Source organism: Mytilus californianus, unplaced genomic scaffold (assembly GCF_021869535.1).
Source record: "Mytilus californianus isolate M0D057914Y unplaced genomic scaffold, xbMytCali1.0.p SCAF_8, whole genome shotgun sequence".
Lineage (NCBI taxonomy): Eukaryota > Metazoa > Mollusca > Bivalvia > Mytilida > Mytilidae > Mytilus > Mytilus californianus.
The window spans coordinates 64130662-64154273 of record NW_026262734.1 but is presented as its reverse complement, the minus strand read 5'-3'; the positions used below and the strand labels follow the sequence as shown (position 1 = coordinate 64154273).

The 23612-nt window shown below is 31.0% G+C and overlaps 1 protein-coding gene across 2 annotated transcripts in view; it reads right to left on the bottom strand.

Annotated features, from left to right (window-relative positions):
* Nucleotides 1–23612, bottom strand: part of LOC127712573 (oxysterol-binding protein 1-like) — a 36005-nt gene that overhangs the window by 7243 nt on the left and 5150 nt on the right. Inside the window, exons 3-12 of one of the 2 annotated variants that reach the window (XM_052219075.1) lie at nucleotides 20619–20869; nucleotides 18870–19053; nucleotides 17385–17481; nucleotides 16280–16418; nucleotides 11064–11276; nucleotides 9053–9298; nucleotides 7656–7773; nucleotides 4339–4538; nucleotides 2666–2835; nucleotides 1124–1344 (exon numbers count right to left, since the gene is read on the bottom strand). In XM_052219075.1, the coding sequence (XP_052075035.1) occupies nucleotides 1124–1344; nucleotides 2666–2835; nucleotides 4339–4538; nucleotides 7656–7773; nucleotides 9053–9298; nucleotides 11064–11276; nucleotides 16280–16418; nucleotides 17385–17481; nucleotides 18870–19053; nucleotides 20619–20869 (1839 nt within the window). The remainder of the gene's footprint in view (nucleotides 1–1123; nucleotides 1345–2665; nucleotides 2836–4338; nucleotides 4539–7655; nucleotides 7774–9052; nucleotides 9299–11063; nucleotides 11277–16279; nucleotides 16419–17384; nucleotides 17482–18869; nucleotides 19054–20618; nucleotides 20870–23612) is intronic. The other variant, XM_052219076.1, reaches the window with a different exon arrangement.

Genomic DNA, 23612 nt, shown 5'->3' with positions numbered 1-23612 from the left:
ATAGCTTGTGTAACCAGAATAAACAAAGCCATGGTATAGCTTGTGTAATCAGAATAAACACAGCCATGGTATAGCTTGTGTAACCAGAATAAACATAGCCATGGTATAGCTTGTGTAATCAGAATAAACATAGCCATGGTATAGCTTGTGTAACCAGAATAAACATTTGTGTAACCAGAATAAACATAGCCATGGTATAGCTTGTGTAATCAGAATAAACATAGCCATGGTATAGCTTGTGTAACCAGAATAAACATAGCCATGGTATAGCTTGTGTAATCAGAATAAACATATCCATGGTATAGCTTGTGTAACCAGAATAAACAAAGCCATGGTGTAGCTTGTGTAACCAGAATAAACATAGCCATGGTATAGCTTGTGTAACCAGAATAAACATAGCCATGGTATAGCTTGTGTAACCAGAATAAACATAGCCATGGTATAGCTTGTGTAATCAGAATAAACATAGCCATGGTATAGCTTGTGTAACCAGAATAAACATAGCCATGGTATAGCTTGTGTAACCAGAATAAACATAGCCATGGTATAGCTTGTGTAACCAGAATAAACAAGTTGTGTTCCTTTATTTCGGTGATACCAGTTCCAAATAATCATGTTTAACCCCGCCACATTCTGTATATATGTGCCTGTCCCAAGTCAGGAGCCTGTAATTTAGTGGTTGTCGTTTGTTTATGTGTTACATATTTGTTTTTTCGTTCATTCTTTGTACATAAATTAGGTCGTTAGTTTTCTCGTTTGAATTGTTTTACATTGTCATGTCGGGGCCTTTTATAGCTTACTGTGCGGTATGGGCTTTGCTCATTGTTGAAGGCCGTACGGTGACCTATAGTTGTTAATTTCTGTGTCATTTGGTCTCTTGTGGAGAGTTGTCTCATTGGCAATCATACCAGATCTTCTTTTTTATAATTAAGGAATAATAATTCTGTGAAGCATTGTCATAAATATTTCTAAAATTGTTAATTGACAGGACAAAAGATGCCAACCTGATTCAATAGCTCACCTAGCAAATTTCAATGAGTGGTTTACCAATTTTGAGAGTGCCTCTCCTTAGCGTAATGTATACTTAAAATTAAAACAGCTCATATGACAATGTTATACCAACCTTTCTTTTTGGCCTCTTCTGCTTCTAATTCTCGTTTCTTTCTTGCTGCTCTCTGTTTATCTTCTAACTGAACTTTGTACTTGTTAGCCTCATCCCACTTTCCATCCTCCATCAATCTTTGGTCAGGGCGAATTCTGCAGTCTGTTGGTGCAACTCCATCCTCAGGTTCATTTAATTCTAATGCTAGTCGAGTGAAAAAATACATTTTCTCTGCTCCAGGCCTATAAACAATCCAATATATGAATTATTTTTGTTCTGAACATTTTAACTAGATGTATCAGTATGACCCTGCCTGAAGCCTCATTGAAAAAAATCAACTGAAATTCTGCCAAAAGTGGGTAAACCTAAAGTAGACACAAGCTTCAACAGCCTTGTTCTGTAAGGAATCATTTAACACTTAGATGTATGTACCAAAAATCAGCTTAAGATCTGCAGGCATTATATGCCTCTACCTCTTAGTGAAGAGTCTTTTGTCATCAAAAATAGTTTTAGAATAGCCTAAACTAATATTCCATGTTCCATAATTCTCTCCTTCTCCCCATAAAAGACATAAGCACGGAAAGTTCGATAAGACCCTAAAATGGACCTATTTCTAGCTAAAATTTCAAATCATTATTTATTGACCAATATCACAATGAATCATAGCTCAATGACTAGATAGGAAATATGTCTTTATGTTAAAAATTGACGTTCTTGCGTTCTATTCATGACATGACAAATCCCAATCATTTTGATCTTCCATGAAAATTCAATGAAAACAGATAAATCTCCATTGATTTTTTGGACAGGTAACATAGAGCCTATGCGTTGACAAAGAAGACCTTTTACAAGATATTGTTTGTTATGACATTTTACATAAATTATCTGACTTGAATATTTAGTCAGTCGACGTCTGCGCTCTATGTTTCCTAGGCCTGAATTTGATTGAAATCTGGAAGATTTTGACAAATTTTGTAAAAATCTCTATTTGTGACCTATTTAGAAATGTTTAGGATGTAAAAAGCAACGCTTTAAAATAAAACTTTGACAAAAATAGTGCTATTTAACTTTCTCACATGTCTTTTCATCAACTTACAACATTTTTATATCTTGAAACATTGAACATCATAATTAGGGCCAAATATGGCCCTTACAGAATTTACTCCTTTGATGATATCAACATGAATTTCACATCAGATGATAAGTTTATTTGACATAAAAGTTGATGTGTCTGTCCGAAGTCATGAATTTTGTCAGTAATTGTCATTGTTTTTTCGGAATTTTTCCATTTGAGAAAGCGTGTTGATCTTTGTCTCTATAGAATTCATGCATATCCTTTAAGACTGAGGACAATTCAGGGTTTGCCATACAGCACGGGCAGTTGTCAAGCATCTCAATCTCTATATCTAGATCTATAAATAATTATTTTGGAGAACTGATGCAGTTGGGTTGCTGTCTCATTGATATTAACTACACATCTCCTTTCAAAAAACCTTTTTCATGTAAAATTTATTTGTTGAAAACTCACCAACAACAGTAACTTGTAAAATGATAACTACTTACGGCAGAGGTTTTTTCTCCCATAATGTAAAGTGTGGTCCAGTTTCAAATACTGGTTTCCCTTTATTTGATTCATCAACATGCAATATTTTTGCTCCTTCCATCTTCTTGTCCCAGGTACCAGTTAATACCCATTTGGCATCACCTTCTTTTGTTGTCACTACTCCAGTTACCTATGTGGAACAAAAAAAAGCTAAATTGTATGGATCTGATAAATAATGTGAATGGAATAATAATCTTTCATAGGGCTAATAAAAAGATTTCAAAGCAGAACGTAGGAAAATTAAGTGCAAGTTTATTTGATTCATCTGTTGTTTGCTTAAAATCCAGCAGCTATCAACTTGGGGCTGTTTGATTTAAACATACATGGTATCCAAGAAAGGCATTTTCAAAATGGGATAACCACCTATCAAGATAAATTGAGAATTTCATGAACATCTTCATTGTACTTAACATCCAGATTAAGATTGCCCTGTTACCAATGTATGTTTTTTTTTTTAATCTTTGGTCTTACTCCTGAAAGCAGCATGCTTGTTGCATTAAGGAAGGTAGAATTGCAAACATGAGTAACTTTTTATGCTCTGATAAGGATCTGTAAATTTGTTTGGACAATTTTGGTCATTTTGAGATGACTTGAAAGTTGGGATCCTTTTTTCAAACTATAGAAATTATTCATAGATTCATGGCATCAATGAACTTGCATTGACAGTTGGGTCGTATTTACTTCATGAAGTTGCTTAACATTTTTCTAAAAATGTTAAAGAACTAGTTATGAAAAACATCAATTTGAAATTGAAATTATTTTTATGACTTAAAATGGTAATCACTCAGGAATGTGCTAACGCTCCTTTCGATTTTGAAGTTGAAATAAAAACTAGAAGTTTCAAGTTAACACTGAATTACGAATGATTCGGGATTCATTTATGGGATTTGTTCTCTTGATCAAATGACAGGAAACCATCTTATTTTTTAATTTCACTACCTGTAAGCGTGTTTGAATATAACATATAAAAGTTTCCCTCACTCGTTTGATTTAGCTTAAAATCATTTTGCATTGTACAATTAAGTGCCTAATCTAGCTCATTGATCATCATTAGCCAATATCTCATGGAGACATTAATATGATTATTGGGAGGGCCCTCAAGATTATCATTCTATACTCACAGTTTTATTACCAGAAAAGCATTTCTAAAAATTATTGCAAATTGGCGATTAAAAGACCCGATCTCAATGAAATGACTGAAATTATTTCTGTAAAAAAATAATTTTGGACCTAAATCCTATTCTGTCATTACGGTCATTGGTCTTTCAGTTTAGGTCATGACTGGCAAATATAACCATTTCTGGACCCTTAGTTCTGGCCAATGAGCAGCAGGGCATAAAACTTAAAATTATTTCCCTGACACACAATATACTAGCTAAGGTTGTAAACGTAAGATTTATTTATTTATTTATTTATTTATTTGTCATTGAAAATTAATTTTCTACTTCATTACTTAGGGATCTTTGAAGTTTGGAAAATAGTTGGAATCAAAATAAAACTTGTGAATAAAACACAGAAATTTTGAAATATTTCTTTATAAGGTGAAATTTCAAATAAAGTACAACCCTGAACAAACACCTGCATAAAAAAGTCATTGCTATAAGTATGATATATAAAACATGTAAAATGTTACCTTTCTTGGTATATCCCTGGAGAAATAACTATAAGTGGAGAATTTTAAATGACATTTATCACCATTTTTATGATTTATAATATCCATTTCACCGTGGTTGTCTACCCATAATTTACCAACAATTATATTGTGTACAGTTGTTGTCACCTTCCTCCATGTATAGTGGTTACCACTCTTCGTAAACTTTGCATGAGAAATTCCTGTAAAATATTTGTTAAAACATGTATACAAACTTCTTGTGTCATGGTAAAGTTATCATCAGTATTTATCAAGGTTTTTTCAACAGAACATTGTGTTGATTAAGTAATCTTGCTTTGTAATGTAAGTCAATTCCTCAGTAAATTAAAAGTAAGATTATGCCACCTTAAGTTTTGTTTCACATAAGTTACTTTGTATGTTTGGCAAACTGTTAATAAAATAAAATTTGATTCTTACAGAAAATTTAGAGACATTTGTTTGTACAAATTATCATTTTAAAGGTGCCGAACTCAAGAAAATCTGGAATACATCAAATAGATACACAACGACCAATGACCAAGGTCCAAAAACTAGACCTCTCTTCCTAGCTTCCCACCTTTCTTTTGAAGAAATAGCACTAACCATAATATATATCAGTTTTCACAATAGAAATTTATTACCAAGACTTTATCCGATTTTTGCCCGGAAAAACGTTGTAAGCAGTGACTCTTTAAACATGTACATGTATATATGTTAAGTATATATGTGAAATAAGCCTACATTATGTCATAACTAATCATTTCAACAAAAAATTAAGAGTGAAAACACTTTTTCCTTAGAAATGTATCTTTTATAACATATTATATAATTCTAATTACAGCTATTTAACAATAATGTATATGTCAGTTTGGTTTTCAATGTGTTTTATCCAAACCTGACCACTAGAATCAAAATATGAATAATAGTTTTAATACAGAACCATTTCCATAAGCAGAACATAAATATATATAGTTAATTATTTAGTTATAACTAGCATGCTAGAACAATTATAGATAGGAAATTCTAAAACAGCATTATTTGTAATGTTCATTTTGATTGGATAATGCCACAAAGTTCAGGGTATTCACAATTGATGTTCTGAAATTGTGTTGACAAGTACATGTTTATGATTTTAAAATGGATCATTAAACAGTGCTTTCTTTCATTTGCATTAGAATGAAGATACCAGTATTGTATTTGAAGATTTGCAGGCATCAATTGTCGATTTGAAAGTATCTGTTTACTAGCTCTAATGATATGCACCAGTAAAATCAATTTGAGATCATCAAATTAACAATTGATGCCTGAAAATAAAATACTGATTATCTCCTAAATATGGTGCTGATGAAGGGAAAGATTTGACAATACGATCTTTTCTCCATATCATATTCAGCTATTGAAAATTGACTGTCATATGCAAATAAGAACCACCAGTTGAAACCATTAAATTATACAGAAAAGAATTTCAGGCATAATATTTAGATTACACTAAAGATAGTTAGCTTTTTGTCTAAACTGCCCCCCCCCCCCCCCCACAGAACAATGTAACACTTTCTTTTACACTTTTGTTAAGACTTAAATTCTTAGTGATATTGATAAATATAAACGAAAATGTCTCAGAACATAAAAAACAAGTTCGAAGATGGAAAATTCCTGATCATTTTAATTCCATTTTTAGGGCAAGCATATATAAAATCCAAAGAGGAGAATGTCTGCTGTTGTAACTAAAGACTCATATGTTTAAAACACCTTAAGCCATCTAAGAACTTCACCACGGGTTAAAAAATTTAACTACCAAAATAACTGAAAGATAAATGCAATTAACAGGGTTTGAGGAGTTGTACAATGGTGCAAATACAGAAATATTCATGCTGCAACAAGGTGCAGTATCATATGTAAAAACTACTACAGAACTAGGCTTATAACCTTGCACTAAATATTGAATGCAACTTGTTCAAAATTGAACAGCAGAAAATATTTGTCTTTGATCTCTTTTCATGACGTTAACGTTATAATTGTTAAAATTGCTTTTCAAATTTTAACCCTCAACATCTTTGTTTAAATCATCTTTCAGCAAAATATCTTTTTGGGTAAAGATTTGGCTCGTATCAAAACATAAATGACAAAGATCTCAAAATGAGGTAATCTTAATGGCATTTTTTGCAGTTTTGCATGAAATGCAGGAAGATTGAAGCTCTGAAGTAAATTTAGAAGACACAATTTAATAATATAAATACTGACATCTGATACAGACCATTTTCTTTTGAACATTTGAAAGATGTTGTCTGTTTGATTTACAATACTTTTTCATTTTCTAATTCATGTGGCAAAAAATAGTGGCCTCATAATACCTCCTACTTTGATCAGCTTTATCACATTGTAATTTTTGTTGTTGTCTAAAAACAAGAAGATCAAAAGAAAATATATTCCAACTGACAAATTTTGTCAAATCAAAACCAATAAAATGTTAATTATGAATGATTTTAATGATTCTTAAATACACATGCGTTTTTATACCTTAAATACACATGAAACTTTTAAAGAATTTTGACACTTATCAGGTGACTGACTGTAGTAGTTTTAACACTGCTTAAGGGCAACAGGGGATAGCAGGCAGTATACCTAATGGTATAATTTGGAGATATGCTCCTCGGAATTTACTAGTCATTGTAAATTCTTGCCACGTTTCCCAACCTCTTCCTTCACAATGCTGAGATGCCATGGGAGGGTGATGACTAACCTAAAAGTAGAACATACACTACAACAGCCCTGTATACTATCAAGCTTTATATCTACAAACTTCACAGATTTTGGCAACAAATCCTTAATCTAGTAGCTCATCCACTATGTAAATCTCATATATCCATATTGTGCAAAATACTGAACTGCGAAGATCACAAACTTTTTGTCTTTACATATAATTGCAAGAACAGAAATATAATTACAATTTCTTTGATCCTTAGCTACTTAAAAATTTAAGAATAGTGTTTGATGTGTCAGGCAGTTATTAGCTGCCCAGCAAATACAGTTTAGACCAACAATTATTTTGAAGTGCAATTTTAGTATATGCAATATCTGAAATCGGATAAATAATAACAATCTTACTCCAAAAAAACAGAAATTAAGCTTTTCTCTATTTTATACATACCACATGTAAAGTTACTTTTCTGTGCTATCTTATATTTATTGCATTAACAGAAAAAGGATCAATGTTCAGTTGCTAGGATATATAATTTTACACAGTGGAATGAGCACCAGATAAGGGTATGCCCCTAACCTGAGAAGAAAAATCTGATATGCATATTCTACCATGAGTTTACCTAATGGTATGATTTGAAGATATTTTCCTCTAAATTTGCTGGCCATTGTAAATTCTTGCCAGACGGCCCAGCCACGGCCTTCTGTATGTAATGCTGCTGTTGGAGGATGATGGCTAACCTAGAATTTAAATAGCTATTAAAAACATACAAACTTTTATCAAAGAGTAGCAAGTCAAATTCTGAATTTAAAGGAGTACCATCTGTCTGTTTGTTTTGTTCCCACATTGTTGTCAATATAATGGAAAGTAATGCAATTGTCATACAAGTGAGAGGTTTAGCTAGCTATAGAACCAGGTTGAATCCACCATTTTCTACATTAGGAATGCCTGTACCAAGTCAGGAATATGACAGTTGTTTTCCATTCGTTTGATGTGTTTGAGCTTTTGATTTTGTCATTTGATAAGGGACTTTCAGTTTTGAATTTTCCTTTGAGTTTGGTATTTTTGTTATTTTACTTTCTACCTTCTTTTAAAATTAAAATTTTGATTACTGGCTGCAGATTATGTTGATTTAGCTACAGTATGAGTAAAAAATGCAGGTATCTTAGAAGTTTCTGTTAATTTTACAATGTTAACAACAACAAAAGTGTCACCGAAGCCATCAGCTCACACATTCCCTTGAACTATGAATACCTGAATGTCTTCAAAATCTAAAGATGCCAAAATTAACATTTTACAAATTTATGTGGCCAAATATATCCAAAATTGTAGATACTCTTTAAGCTAACACATATTTTGAGTTTTGCTTATAAAGTTTAAATTTCTTGTTAAATCTTGAAAAGCTTTTTTGGTGTACATGACAGATCATCTAAAATTTAAAAAAAATAAATTTTTTGAACAATGAAATTCCCATGAAATGCATTCATGCATAGGAAAAACTGCACTGCCACCCCAGCTGCCAACCTTCACGATTTATGGGGTATTTCCCCTCTGAGAGGCATTGACCTGAATTTTAAAATTCTTAATTATATAAACTAAACACCTCAAAACAGGCATTCAAATGAGTTACAAAAGGGTATTTAAGCACATACATACTAATTTAAACAATATAGTACATTGTAGTAGACTACACAACACTTGTGACAATATAAGAGGAGTATTAGGTCCTCTTGCTCTTTAAATCCCCTATGGAGATTTTGAAAAGTTGGCAGGTAATGCGGACTGCATAAGTAAACTACTGGTAATTCCAAAAGTGTGTGCATGCATTTATTATTGCGAATATTGTACAATGGACAGAAATGTGAGATTTATTAGTGCAATTTTAGAAAATGCCAAATATTTTAATTTAAAAATGCGATTTTTTCTTTTTGCAAAACCTATCCTGTCACAATTTTTGCAAAATCAAAAAAAAAAACATTGCAAAATTTCATAATTTACAGTAATTATTATTGTATTTACTTGTTCTGCTATAGATTTCCAGCCATAATCATCCGTCCTATCACATTCATAAGTTTCTCCTAATAATGGATTAAATGGTTTGGTGCTACGGTTTGTTGTTGTGGAATACGAGGAAATAGTAAAGGCAGCTAGGTAGGCTAATTGTTCTGCGGAATCTTCACATTCAGCTGCTCGGTCTAAACAGCGGGAATATTCAAAATCTTCTGAGAGACGTTGTAACATTGACAAAGGCTCGTTAAAATTTACCTGAAAAAGATAAGTTCTTTTTTTTTTTAAATCTCTGAGTGGATAGAAAATTGTTTTTTCTCCTTCTTTTATTTATGAACATTAACTCATTAATTATTTGCATGCATTTTTAAAATTATTGAGAATTAAGAATGCCCATCCCAGGAACCAAAATGTGAGCTTTTGATGTGAATTCAGGAAATGCTGCAAACAAATGAAATAATGCAATAAGAATTTTTAAAATCTTATTAATGCAAAACAAATCCAGACACATTTTTTGTAAAAATAAAAACATCTCTGAAATTTCTGAATACACAATATATTCATGAATCATTTCTATATTCAGTTTACTATAAACTGAATAGTTTGTTATTTTGATATCCAATTTACTACCTCACTTTATCTGTTAATTATTTCAGATTATATCAGTTCAATAAATTAATGTTTTTATTTCATCATATCCTTATTCAGCTCATTAAGTGGATAAGTAGGGTATATTCTTATTCAACTGACAATTTACTGACAGAAATAATAATTAATCATCTTTTTATCAAGTTCTCAAAAATTAGTTATTTTATAATAATAAGTTCTCAAATTGACAACTGGCATGGGTATGTCAAGACTAGAGGCTCTCAAGAGCCTGTGTCCCTCACCTGTATTTACTGATGCTTTGGAAATCATGTAAAATAAGGTTAAAATCATAATTAATAGTATTAGATATTAGATATTATAATGATATCTAAGATAATAACAAAAAACTGCAAAATTTTTGTAAAATTACTAACTCAGGGGCAGCAACCCAACAACGGAATGTCGGATTTGTCAGAAAATTTCAGGGCAGATAAATCGAAATCTGAAGAACATTTTTGCCACCTGTCAGATTTGCTCTAAATGCTTTAGTTTCAGAGATATAAACCAAAAACTGCATTTTACCCCTATGTTCTATTTTTTTACCAAGTCGGCCATGATGGTTGGAAAGCGGGGTCATCGGACAAATTTTTTAAACTAGATACCCTAATAATGATTATGGCCAAGTATGGTTAAATTTGTCTCAGTAGTTTCACAGAAGAAGATTTTTGTAAACGATTACAAAAATTTACAAAAAATTGTTAAAAATTGACTATTAAGGGCAATAACTCCTAAAGGGGTCGACTGACAATTTTGGTCATGACAACTTATTTGTAGATCTTACTTTGCTGAACATTATTGCTGTTTACAGTTTATCTCTATCTATAATAATATTCAAGATAATAACCAAAAACTGCAAAATTTCCTTAAAATTACCAATTCAGGGGCAGCAACCCAACAACGGGTTGTCAGATTTGTCTGAAAATTTCAGGGCAGATAGATCTTGACCTGATAATCAGTTTTACCCATGTCAGATTTACTCTAAATGCTTTGGTTTCAGAGATATAAGCCAAAATCTACATTTTACCCCTATGTTCTATTTTTAGCCATGGCAGCCATCTTGGTTGGTTGGTGGGGTCATCGGACACATTTTTTAAACTAGATACCCTAATGATGATTGTGGCCAAGTTTGGTTAAATTTGGCCCAGTGGTTTCAGAGGAGAAGATTTTTGTAAAAGTTTACGGACGACGGACGACGGACGCAAAGTGATGAGAAAAGCTCACTTGACCTTTCAGGTCAGGTGAGCTAAAAATGAAGTCATATTCAATGCACCAATTGGTAATTCAGAAATATTATTCCATATTCAGTCCACTAATTAACTTACTCACATGGGAATTTTAGAAAATTATTTAATTTTCATTTCACTCATCAACTTACAGGCATGGGTATTTTAGATAATTCTTTTCCAATACAGTTTTTCATAATACTCCATAAATTAAGACTATAGCTAGGTTTTGGTGGTATCAAAGGTCGCCGGAAACGTTTCTGGCTTGTTGAACTACTGGATTCCACCGACTCTGTCCTTCTGATAGATTCTTGACTAAGATTTCGTTTATGAGTAGATTTTACAACAGTTGCCACTGCGGAACTCTGTTAAAAAGAATTACATGAATAAAAACGTGTATACAATTTCAAAATTATATTATAGTCAATATTTTTACTTTTTTGAAAAACAAAGTTTTGTTATTTAAACTATGAATATTGGAATCAACAACATTTAAGATTAATAAATGTTATGAAATATTATATGAACTATAGAAAATTTTCCCAATTGTTTCATGTGTACCAAAGAATTGACCGCTCTGATAACACATGCAGATAATACTTTAAGAATCTGTTATAAATTCAGACGTGAAAAGTTGTTTCTGATACGCAGTTCAAACAATTTGTTTTTAATAGATAACCCAACATTTAAAATACCTCATATCTTAAGAGTATGAAAACTAAGTCAAGTGACAGAAAAAAAGAAAAGAAGCAAAAAACAAACACAACTGCAAGTTTTCATGCTAAAACTTGTTCAATAGCAAAATATTGCTTTATATTTGTAATACATGTATATTAAAAGAACATAAGCTTATCATCAAACCACAATTTTTTATTTCAAACCGCAGCTATCAGAAATGAGTTTTTTTTTAAATGGCTACAGATCCAATCTACAAAAATAATAAAATGTATATAACTATGGATTCATTCATTTTTGTAGGTACCAATTTTCATGGATCGTGGAAATATTGTTTTTTAGTGAAAACATAAATTCATGGTTTGATCAATCTAACATACAAGCCTATAGGAAAATGGTATTTCATTGAACACTTGAATTCCTCATTCCCCATTATCCATGAAAATTATTATTGCACAAAAACTATAGAATGCACAGAAGGTAAACAGAGCATAAAATAAAATTTATAAATAAAAATGGTACACAAGCAGTAAAGTAGGCAAGCTAGTACTGATTAGATCTAAAAGCATGGTAAATATTTTATAAATTTCATCATTGAGTATTTGTATTACTTGAAAATTATCAGTAGTGTTACTGCGAACCAAATGAAACTTTTCCACAGATTCACTTGATAGTTACCTGTCGATTTAAACTTTTGGCAGTTCTTTTGTCCAATTTAGCTATAGTTCTCTGTGAAGTTTATTCACTGGGACCTTTAAATTTCTTCTCAGAGAAATCTATCACTCTTTGATTAATTTACCCAAGTAAAAGATTTATCTGCTAAATAGATAAAATTACATGTTCCAAATCAAAAAACTGCATGTGATTTTGTATTTATTCAATATCAATAATATTTTTTTTTCAATCTGTTCAAAATAAACACTGATTTAGTCATAAAAAGTTGATTTTTGACAAAATTTTTGCATTGTTCCTATTGAAATTTGCATTTTTTGTTTTTGTTTAGTTATAGAATACTTTTAGGAAGGCCTTAATATAAACATCATCATTTTTCAGTTTTTATTTGTCAAACACACAAACAAACAAAAAATTTAAATAGGAACACTGTTAGAATTTTGTCAGAAATCAACTTTTATTTATGTTTGAATCACTGTTTACATTCAACAGATGGAACATTATTGATATTGAATAAATACAAAATCACATGCAGTTTTTTAATGTTAAACTGTATTTTTATCTTTTAGAAGATAATTTTTTTACTCAGGTAAATCAATCAATGAGTGATAGATTTCTCTTAGAAGAAATTTAAAGGTCCCATTGAATAAACTCCACAGAGAACAATAGCTATTGTATTTATTAGATGGGACAAAAGAACTTACAAAAGTTTAAATCGACAGGTAACTATCAAGTGAATCTGTGTAAAAGTATCATTTCTTTCGCAATAAAAGATTGAAATATAACACAAGCAAACTATAGTGGAAAGCAGATTAACTAAAAACTGAAACTAAATACAAATTCTTTGGTGTCCAATGATGAAGGAAATTTTGTATGGTTACAGACAGGAGCTTTTTATTCCTTTTAAAAGTTTTGGTACTTAAACTGGAAAAACATTAATGCAAAAAATAATTAACCATAACAGAAATTAAATCAAGAATGTGTCCATAGTACACGGATGCCCCACTTGCACTATCATTTTCTATGTTCAGTGGACCTTGAAATTGGGGTCAAAACTCTAATTTGGCATTAAAATTAGAAAGATCATTTTATAGGAAAAATGTGTACTAAGTTTCAAGTTGATTGGACTTCAATTTCATCAAAAACTACCTTGACCAAAAACTTTAACCTGAAGCGGGACAGACAGACAGACGGATGGACGCACAGTCCAGAAAACATAATGCCCCTGCTACTATCGTAGGTGGGGCATAAAAAAAGAAATTTTGAAAGGAAGGTTTGTGAAGGTCCCCATTTACTTTTTAAATCTGACAGCAAAAAATGTTCTATACAAAGTTGTTCCACTTGGAAGTCCCATGATTCCAAATGTTACCTGGACAAGGCTTTGCTTTATATCTATTTATGGAAAGAAGCAGTATATTTTAGTGTTCACTTTTTTTATCACATATTTGAATTTATATTTTATCACATATTTGAATATATCTGATTTCAATTTTACTTTCATAAATGTTTTCAACTTTTCTGTAAATTGTTTAGATGTTCTAAAAAAAAATTTAATTTGGAAGTTTTCAGGCACATATCAAGTTTACAACTCCACTTAGGCTTTAACATTGGTTGGTCATGTTTTGAAGTATGTCTATTAAAATTAAACAAGGAGTAAATTGCTCTTACTCAAGGTTGGCAAAAAAGCGGTCAATACTAGTATTGACCATGCCGGCGGTAAATACCGGTAAATACCGGGAAATACGGCCCCGTTTTACGGGCAAATACTGGTCAATACTGGCAAATACTGGTCAATTGAAATTTTGATAGGACTTTACTATAAAACTAGTCCCTACCTCAGGTCAATTACTTGGTAAATGGATAGATATAGTCACAAGGCAGAAAGTCACTTATTTACCACATTGTAATAAGACAAAAAGTCACAATTAATTAGTTCATGAACATGGTTTAATGAAGATTTATCAAATATTAATTTAATAATACAACAGATATAGTCATTAACACCATGAAGTCAGTCACTTAAGAGAGACTATATAACATCTGATTTTCTTAACAGTTATTTTGAAAGATGCAATTAAAAAATTAAAAAAAATTGTTTTATATAAATATATGTTATATATTTATTAAAAAAAACATTTCCTGCATTTAGAACATTTTTATCATGCTGTTGAATAGTCAGGAATTAATTCATTGTTTAAAACAATCTTTGGAAATCACTTTTATGACTTTTTTCCTGTTATGTCAACATTTATTAGGGGACAGTTGTTATAGTAATTAAACTTTTGACACCTGTTAGCCATATAATAGGTAATGTTCTGATAATCTATATTGCTAGTCACTTGTAATTCTATTTACCTGTAAAATTCAAACCTTTTCAAGAAAAAAATATCTTGATTTATACATCATTTTGTACATGTTAGAATAACTGATATAGCTGCTCAATTTTATATGTATACCAAAAGTATGCAATATCATTACCCCTAAGAACTAAATTAGTCATTTTTAATGTTTTAATAATTAATAACATACCAATATCATTCATTTTTATAAATTGAATCATGCCAAAGGAATAAAGTTTTCCCTCATCAACCATTTTTTTACTAGAATTGATAGATAAGTCAGTCAAAAGAAGCATGAAAATTTCAATTGACCAGTATTTGCCAGTATTGACCACTTGGGGAGTATTGTCCGGGGCGGTAAATACCACTGGTAAATACCGGGGGTGGTAAATACCGCCCAACCTTGCTCTTACTTAAAATTAAAATTATCTCGAAAAGTTTAGTGCCTGTGTACAAATGGGTAAACAGACAGAAAGTCACAGGACAAAAAGTCACAGGACATAAAGTCACAAATTTGATAGGACAAAAAGTCACAGGACAAAAAGTCACAAATAATTTGTTGACAATTGTTTGAATATATAAGAGAAGGATCTTGAAATACTTTCTTTTTATTACATATATTCATTTTTAAGTTTAGGAAATTGTTCATAAGCCTTGATAAATGAAAATTTTATAAATTTTAATCATGCAAAGGATATATTTCTTGGCACAATGAAGCCATTTAAGTACCAAGCCACTTTGACATTTTGTTTTCATAACAATTATTTAATCATTATTGATATTTATTGAATAAATTTAAATTACAAAGTTGCTTCATATATAAGAGTTCAAGAAAAAACAAAAATTTAATTTTTTAAATTAGTGTTTTCTTGTTTAAAGAAAAATAATCTCATAACTGAATTGTGACTTTTTGTCCTGTGTCTTTTTGTCCGTGACTTTTTGTCTGTGACTTTTTGTCCTGTGACTTTCTGTCCTACATTCTACAAATGAATGATTACTAAAATTCAGCATATTTGAAACCAGCGGCTCTTTTCACAAAAAATCTTAAGAGTGAAAATACTCGTAAGTCATACACATTTCAGTATAACTTACGATCAATTTTACTCGTAAGATTTTTTGTGAAAAGAGTCGCAGGGAATTCCAAGTAAGCCTCAGCATAGGAAATCATACAATATAAAAATAAGGAGATGTGGTATGATTGCCAATGAGACAACTATCCATCAAGGTTCAAATAAAGTGGATGTAAGTGGAAATTGTTTTGAATTTTATTTTATCAGTACAAGATCTTACCTTAATAACAAAAACATGACTTCATAAGGGCCAAATTTAGAGTAAAAGTAACTGATATTAAGGTGTAGGAAATAAGTATAAAAATAAATAAAGAACGAAACATTAAAAAACTAAGGGCTGTTCCATAAAACATACATGGGACTCAGGGAAGACACTTCCAAATCGCAACTATGGGTGGGTGTAAATAGTGGAAATGTAAGTGAAATTTTAATTTGCCTCTCTAGGTGGTTACCCCATTTTTAAAGTGCCTTCCCTGGGTACCGTGTATGTTTTAATGGACCAGCCCTATACAAGATTTTTAAAATCAAATTAGGAAAACTTAAAAATTTCCTTCACCATGAAAACAGTGTTTAAGAACTACCATGCAAAACTCTCAGTACTATATAACCTACGCTTCGCTTAGGACTATCAGATTTATTAATATGTGAGTATACTCGAGCTTCCTGGCCATCTTGCTCAGTGTCACTACCATTACTACTTCTGTCGTCGGGGATAATATGGCTATCTTCACTGGTGTCACTCAGCATCCTCCTGAAACATAATTCAGAAAATTATGCGATGTTTTTATTATTACGAAACTAGAAATACATGTTAACGCTAATTGTGCACCATTACTCGACATTAAAAAGGTTCCCAGAAAATTTTTGACAATAGTAAATATCTGACGCCGCAAAGGAAAAATTATTGTTGAATGAAGTCAAAAGTTCAAGTATCGCAGATTCTCAGGTCAGGTGATGCAGATTTTCAAAAAGCAATAAGGCCTATGGGATAGGTTTCTCAGAAATAAAAAATTGTCTTATAAATTTTTAAAGCATTATTCATCAAAAGTATTTTCTAAAATCCCAATATTTAATCTCTCACTTTTGTCCATTGTATAACAATCATAATAATAAATGCACGCAAACATTTCAGAATCTACAGTACTAGTTTATACATCTTTGAAAATTTTTTGGAGGAAATAACAGATTGTTTGTCAAAATTGTTAATCAAGATGTACTTTTTCTTGTTTATTCTTCATTTTCTTTATCTTTGGTGGTTTTGGGGGGGTTATTCAAAACTTTCTACTTGCTTAAAAAATAAAATATAAAGCAATATCGTATGTGCAAACTACATGAATTTTTCTATGCCATAAATAGGTAACCTCCAAAATTTAAAATAGAACAGTTCAAGACATTTGTTAGATAAAAAAATCTATAAACCGACAGAAATTGAGAATCTCCCTTAAAGGCTATTCCATTAATATTTATCTGGGTATACCAGCCTCCCCAGACCCCATATCATATCCCCACCCAATAAAAAATATAGATTTTTTTTAACATATATTGATCAAGATTCCTCTGTGAAACTTAAATTGTACAACCCGTAGCAACTTTCTACAGTCTTTTAAATATATGAGGGACCAGTTCTCTGATTTAAACACAGGAATAACCTGTACATTTGACTGGTTTTTCTATATAGACTTTTATGTTTTGTAGATAAGGTATACCACACTTTTACCTATGAGTCATTATTTCATGTGGAAGAGCTACTTCAAATTCATCTGCATGGTAGTCCAGAGCATCAAAGAAATCGTCTTCATCTGAACCTGTTGTTCCTGAAAAATGGTTATAATTTAAATTACAAAACATTCCTATAGTAACCAGAAGAAGCCTTTATAAATAAATATTTGCAAAATAACACATTAAATTTCTAATCAAAATTGCATGTTTGGGAATCTTAGGGATAAAAGTGCCATCTGATTTTTATTGTTAAAATGAATGATTATTTCTGTGTTGCTTTATCTTAATGAAACATAAACAATTAAACAGTTTCTTTATTTCTGGTTTGCACAAAAAAAAATTTTCTGCCTTTGAGCATGTTGAGTGACCTAGAAGGGTCCAGAAACTTTTTCACACAATGTCCACCTTCATTTTAGGACTTTTAAATCTAGGTCATAATTTTGTCAAATTTTCAAGACATTACCACATCAGTGTCTGCAGTTTAATGCCTCAAATAAAGTGTTAAGGAATAATTTTTGGGATGCAACAACAATTAAGGATGAAAACAAGCTGATGTGATGAATATAAACAAGGAACCAGAAGGGCCAGATGAATATAAACAAGGAACCAGAAGGGCCAGATTTTTATCTCAAAACCTCACAACACTTTACTACAGAGGAAGACCAATGTATCATCCCACATAAACAATTCAGTCTTCTTCCATATTTTCTAGCTAACCAAGCTTGATATTTCTGAGAGAAAATAAATGGGGAATGTGTCCATGGGACACTGATGATGCCCCCGCTTGCATATAATGTTATAAAGAGACATAACTCAAGCGGTAAAAGTGACCCTACCCAAATTTGTACCTGATCTGAGTTTTGTGGTAATAAGCATTGTGTATAAGTTTCATAACATTTGGTTGAGACAAACTTAAGTTAGAGAACAGAAACATAAAATTCAGCAATATTTCCATTTGTAAAGGGGCATAACTCTAGAACGGTAAAAGTTACGCCACCAAAATTCAAACCTGATCTGTGTTTTGTGGTAATAAGCATTGTGTATAAGTTTCATAACATTTGGTTGAGGCAAACTAAAGTTAGAGGACGGAAACAAAAATTTCAGTAATTTTTATTCCATTTGTAAAGGGGCATAACTCTAGAATGGTTAAAATGACGCCACCAAAATTCAAACTTCATCTGTGTTTTGTGGTAATAAGCATTGTGTATAAGATTCATAACATTTAGTTGAGGCAAACTAAAGTTAGAGAACGGAAACCAATTTTGGGACGTACGGACGGATGGACAGACAGACAAACAAGGGTAAAACATAATGGCCCCTCCACTACGGCGTGGGCATAAAAATGTCCTAAGCTTAGCAGATAAGAAGCTTGTACCAATTTTAAGTCTTTTATATGAATTGAACCTTCAAATTTTGCCCTTTAGGTGAACAAAGTACCATGAAATCATGTGAGTGATTACAAAACTTAGGCCAAATAATCTACCTTTTTCTTTTCCATTTTTTTGTAAATGTAAGGATTTCTTTGCTTGTACTTCTAAAGAAACTTGTTCTTTGGCCAGCTGTTCCACCATATCTTCTAATTTCATTCTCTGTTCATGTTCATAATCAAACAGTTTTTGCAACCTCTTTGTCTGTGACTGAGCTACATCTAAATATTCCGTGCAAGCCTAAAACAAGAATGCAAAATTTAAATACTTAGTGCAGATTTAAATTAAGAAAGTAATAAATTTAAATATTCAGTGCAGAACTAAAACAAGAATGTAGAATTAATATTCAGCGCAGAACTAATATAAGAATGTAAATTCTAAATATTCAGTACAGAACTAAAACAAAAATGTTAAATTTATGTATTCAGTGCAGGCCTAAAATGAGTAGGTAAAATCTAAATATTCAGTGAAAATAAACAGAGAACTGAAGGCTTACAATTTTTAAAATAGTCCAAGCTTAGCATGTTGTTAGTCCATGGATCAAGATCAAAAGAAAGTTTTAAATCTGATAAAGTTTGAAAACATCACTTACAATGACAATAGAATTTTAAGACAATTTTATTGTGGACTTAAAATATCGTTCTACATTTAAACAATTCACAAAATAAAGAACCAGATATCAATAATGATGTAATACACTCATTAGATAAGATATGTAATAACTAGGTCAAGGGTGTACTTTTAGTTAACATATGATTACATTTAATTTAGAAGAATTTGGTGATTGTGTCTACCATCTTATTTACATTGTTTATCAAAAATACAGTAATGTACATAAACTGACTTACATGTATAACTTACCTTGATGTAGACAGGTGTTACTGTTTATAGATCTGGTGTAATTGAATTAATGTATTATGTTAGGTGTGTTTGACTTTTGTGTTCATTTGAAAATACATAACTTGTATAGTTAAAAGTGTAAGAAGGCTACAATATGTAATTTAATTAGTAAAGTGGACATTTATCTTGCCTGTTATCCCATGACAGGAGTGAGCTCTCCTGGAAATCTAAGGTAATTGTAATAGGATATTGGAAATAAATTGTATTGTAATTCTAAAAAAATAAAAAAGATCAAAAGCGTGGAGGATTGTGATTAAAAAAAAATAATTAGTTTAACCCAGCCACATATGTGTCTGTCCTAAGTCATAACTTTTTCAGTCGTTTTAAGCCATGTAATTGTTCTTCATTATTTTGAAGTCTGCATTCATTAAAAGCAGATCTTTGATTGCTTTTGTTTAAACTATTCCCAACTTTTATAAGACTGAGGACGATTAAGAACTTGGGATATTGCATGAGAGATATCTCTCTTGTTGAAGACTGTTATTGTTACTGTATACTGTTCTCTAGATTCCTAGAGAAATTCAGAATTGACACAACAACTTAATTTGTAACTCAATCAATGAGAAATATTGGTTAATTTTCTACTGTTTTTTTTTATTGTAATACAATTTAATTTTTACCTTTGTCAACATAACATGTTCAAAATTATTGCATAAAAATATATTTTACTTGAAACTGTATTGACTCCCTTCATGCCCTTTAAATCTTGCCTTGAGGTTTTTATCAATGCAAAAAATGTGACTGGGTGAGAATTGCAATAATAAGAACTCGCATTCTGATCTGATACATATTAATTGCAATAATTAATCTCACATTTTTGTCAATTCTTAAAAAATTGCAATAATAAATGCACATATTAATTTCTGAATTTATAGTATTGATGACTTTTAGTCTTTATAACATACATTTATCATGGCATTTGATGTAATTCTAAACATTGTCGCTCTCTCATTGATGACTTTAGCTTTACTCCCATGTTCAGTGTTAGTTAAAATCTCCATGCTTTCCAATTCTGACAGCGCCCTCTGTAGTGCACTACCATGTTTGGCTATCAGATCATTACAAGTTGTCATGTCCTCAAGTTTCGACATCAGAAGTTTGACCGTGTTCTGCAGTTCATTTTTATCTGGTTGTGGCTGATCTTCCTCATCACTCTCTACAAAACAAAAACAATAGGTCAGCTTTCTGTCAAATCCTCAATGTTATCACAAAAAAGGTTTTAATTAAAAAGACATTTAGTTATGATGCACATGAAGTTTCATTAGTATTTCAACTTGAAATTCCTTTATTCCTATGTGCCTCAAATTTTTCTGACACTGTACATTTGGAATTATCTTCAGTTATAGAAATTTTCATCTTATAGTGCATTGATCAATACTATACAAAATGTTAATAGTCCATAACACTTTTACTTTTTAAAAGTAAACAGAAGTACTTGACAGAGTCGATCCTGATAAGTTTCTGTTTTCTACAATGTTTTATTTTGATTTGTGTGTTTTGTATTTTTATTTTTTATTTTTTACTAAGTGTACCTCTTTAACATGTTTATCATATTTATAATGATACATTGAACTATATGATTGACATTAAATTAACTATGTGTAAAATATCTGTTTTTGATCGTATAGATATTAAACATATTTGTATGTGAGGGCCTCAGGAAAGATTAGTTAGCTGTAAATAACTGTGTTTACCCTCTTTAAATAAAAGAATTTATTATCATTATTACTTTGTTTCAATAATGTTGTTAAAATAAGATTGCAAAACTATGTACTCATGCAAGTTTGATCTTGGATCAGGGCCAAGAAAAACGTAAAAATATGTGCTGCTGGAATGAGTCCGTTTTTTGACGTGTCAAATCTATGAATGGGTTTCAATTTCACCAAGGTCAATGAAGGTTAAATGTCAATGGGTCATCTTTCGATTATCTGAATATATGCTGTTTAAAAGTGTTATATCCCTTTAAATTCAATAAAGGTGACAAAATTGTATATATGATCATGATAACTGAGAAATATATGAATGGGCTATGATTTAGCTATGAAATATATTTATGGGTTGTGTTTTTCACAAGACTTCAATATATATATGAAAGCGGGTTGTTTTTGAAATCCTAGCTGCATGATTTACTCAAAATCCCATGTTGTGATATCTGACACCTTCCCCCGAAAATATTTTATATGAACAGGTTTGGACCTAAACATCACACTACTTAACATGCTTAAGTTCTGCTTGTAAATGTATTGCAAAGATTTTATCTTACATAAGCATTTAATCTAAGTTATTAATATAAGACATTCATAACCAAAACTTGATTGATTTCCACCTAACATGCCTCATCAGGTGTTGTATTCAACACACAGAAACATGATTTCAGATATTTCTATGTATGAAATTATCAAATATCAAATTAAATTATATAAAGTATCAAATGAAAATAAATAAAATATCAAATGGAATTATATACAAATATATCATGCTTACAAGGGGTATTTGCCAAAAATACCGGTTGAGAGGTTCAAATTTCCAGAGCCGTTAGGCAAGGGAAATTTGTTTACCTCGAAATCGGTATTTTTGGCAAATACCCCTTGTAAGCATGATATAATTGTTTAATTCCACCGAATGTTCTTTGTATCCATCTTCACCTCAGAAATTTTATTGCAATCAGGTATATATCATATGGAGTTTCCAATTGACTATATAATTTTTGTATATACTGCAGCTGTGCTATAAATTGCGCAGTCAAATTGCATTGGCGGAATAATCATTTCTGATAATTGTGTATCCATAGTCAGTGACTGTATATATATCTCCGACGTTGACAATGTGTTTCCGTTGAATTTTATTTATGACGTCATTAAAAGTACAGGTTTGCGGAATTTTTATGTCATTCGCTACAAATTCAATAATGATGGTTTTTTTCCCCTAAATATTCCATTTGGAACAGTTGTAGGAGTTGCATGTATAAAGAATAACCCTAAATTTGTCCTATTAAAATAAAAAAAATTTCATTGGGTAATTTTTAAACATGGTATTCCCCATCTGCCATGGTATTTGCTAGCAAATACCATGGCACATGGAATTCCCAAATGACAAATACATCGGCAGAGAAAAAAAATCTCAATACATAGAAATTGGTGAAAAATACCATGTCTCTCATCCAATCAAAATACAGCATTATTACATAAGGAGGAATTATATAAAATATCAAATGAAAATATACAAAATACTAAATAAAAGTATATAAAAATATCAAATGAAAATATGATATCAAAAGTGTTCAGGTGAAAAATCAAAAAAAGATTCTTCCCTGTTTAACACAAAAATTGCAATGTCAAATTTGCCATGCATTTCCTTACGAGAAAGGTAAAATTCTATGTAAAATAACATTACACGTTTATACCATTGTAAACAGGATACAACTTCCTGCTCTCATTATACAATCATCCAAAATGTAGCAAACATATCGTAACAACCAGTCAATTAACATAATTAATGTAGAAGAGCTGACTTCCTTGTAAACATATATATCACTTGTCTAGTTTCCTGTCAAACATGTATGTTGAAATATAATATTGAAGAACAGAATAACACACAGCATCTATATTCTTACATTAGGATTCTGTGGATTTAATGTCGATAATTTGTGAAACTTATGACGGTCAAAATGAAACTAGAGGCTCTAAAGAGCATATGTCGCTCACCTACATGTAGGTCTATGTGCATCTTCCACAATGGGCACTCTCCAGCAATGTGGACTAGACTAGAATTCATGACAAAAATCTCTTGTCTTCTTGACCAATTTTGCTATTTAAAGTGGCTATATATCTATAAAACTTTTTAAGATAATAGGCACTATAAAACACTAAAATGGGTAAAAATCGTCATTAAAGAACAAT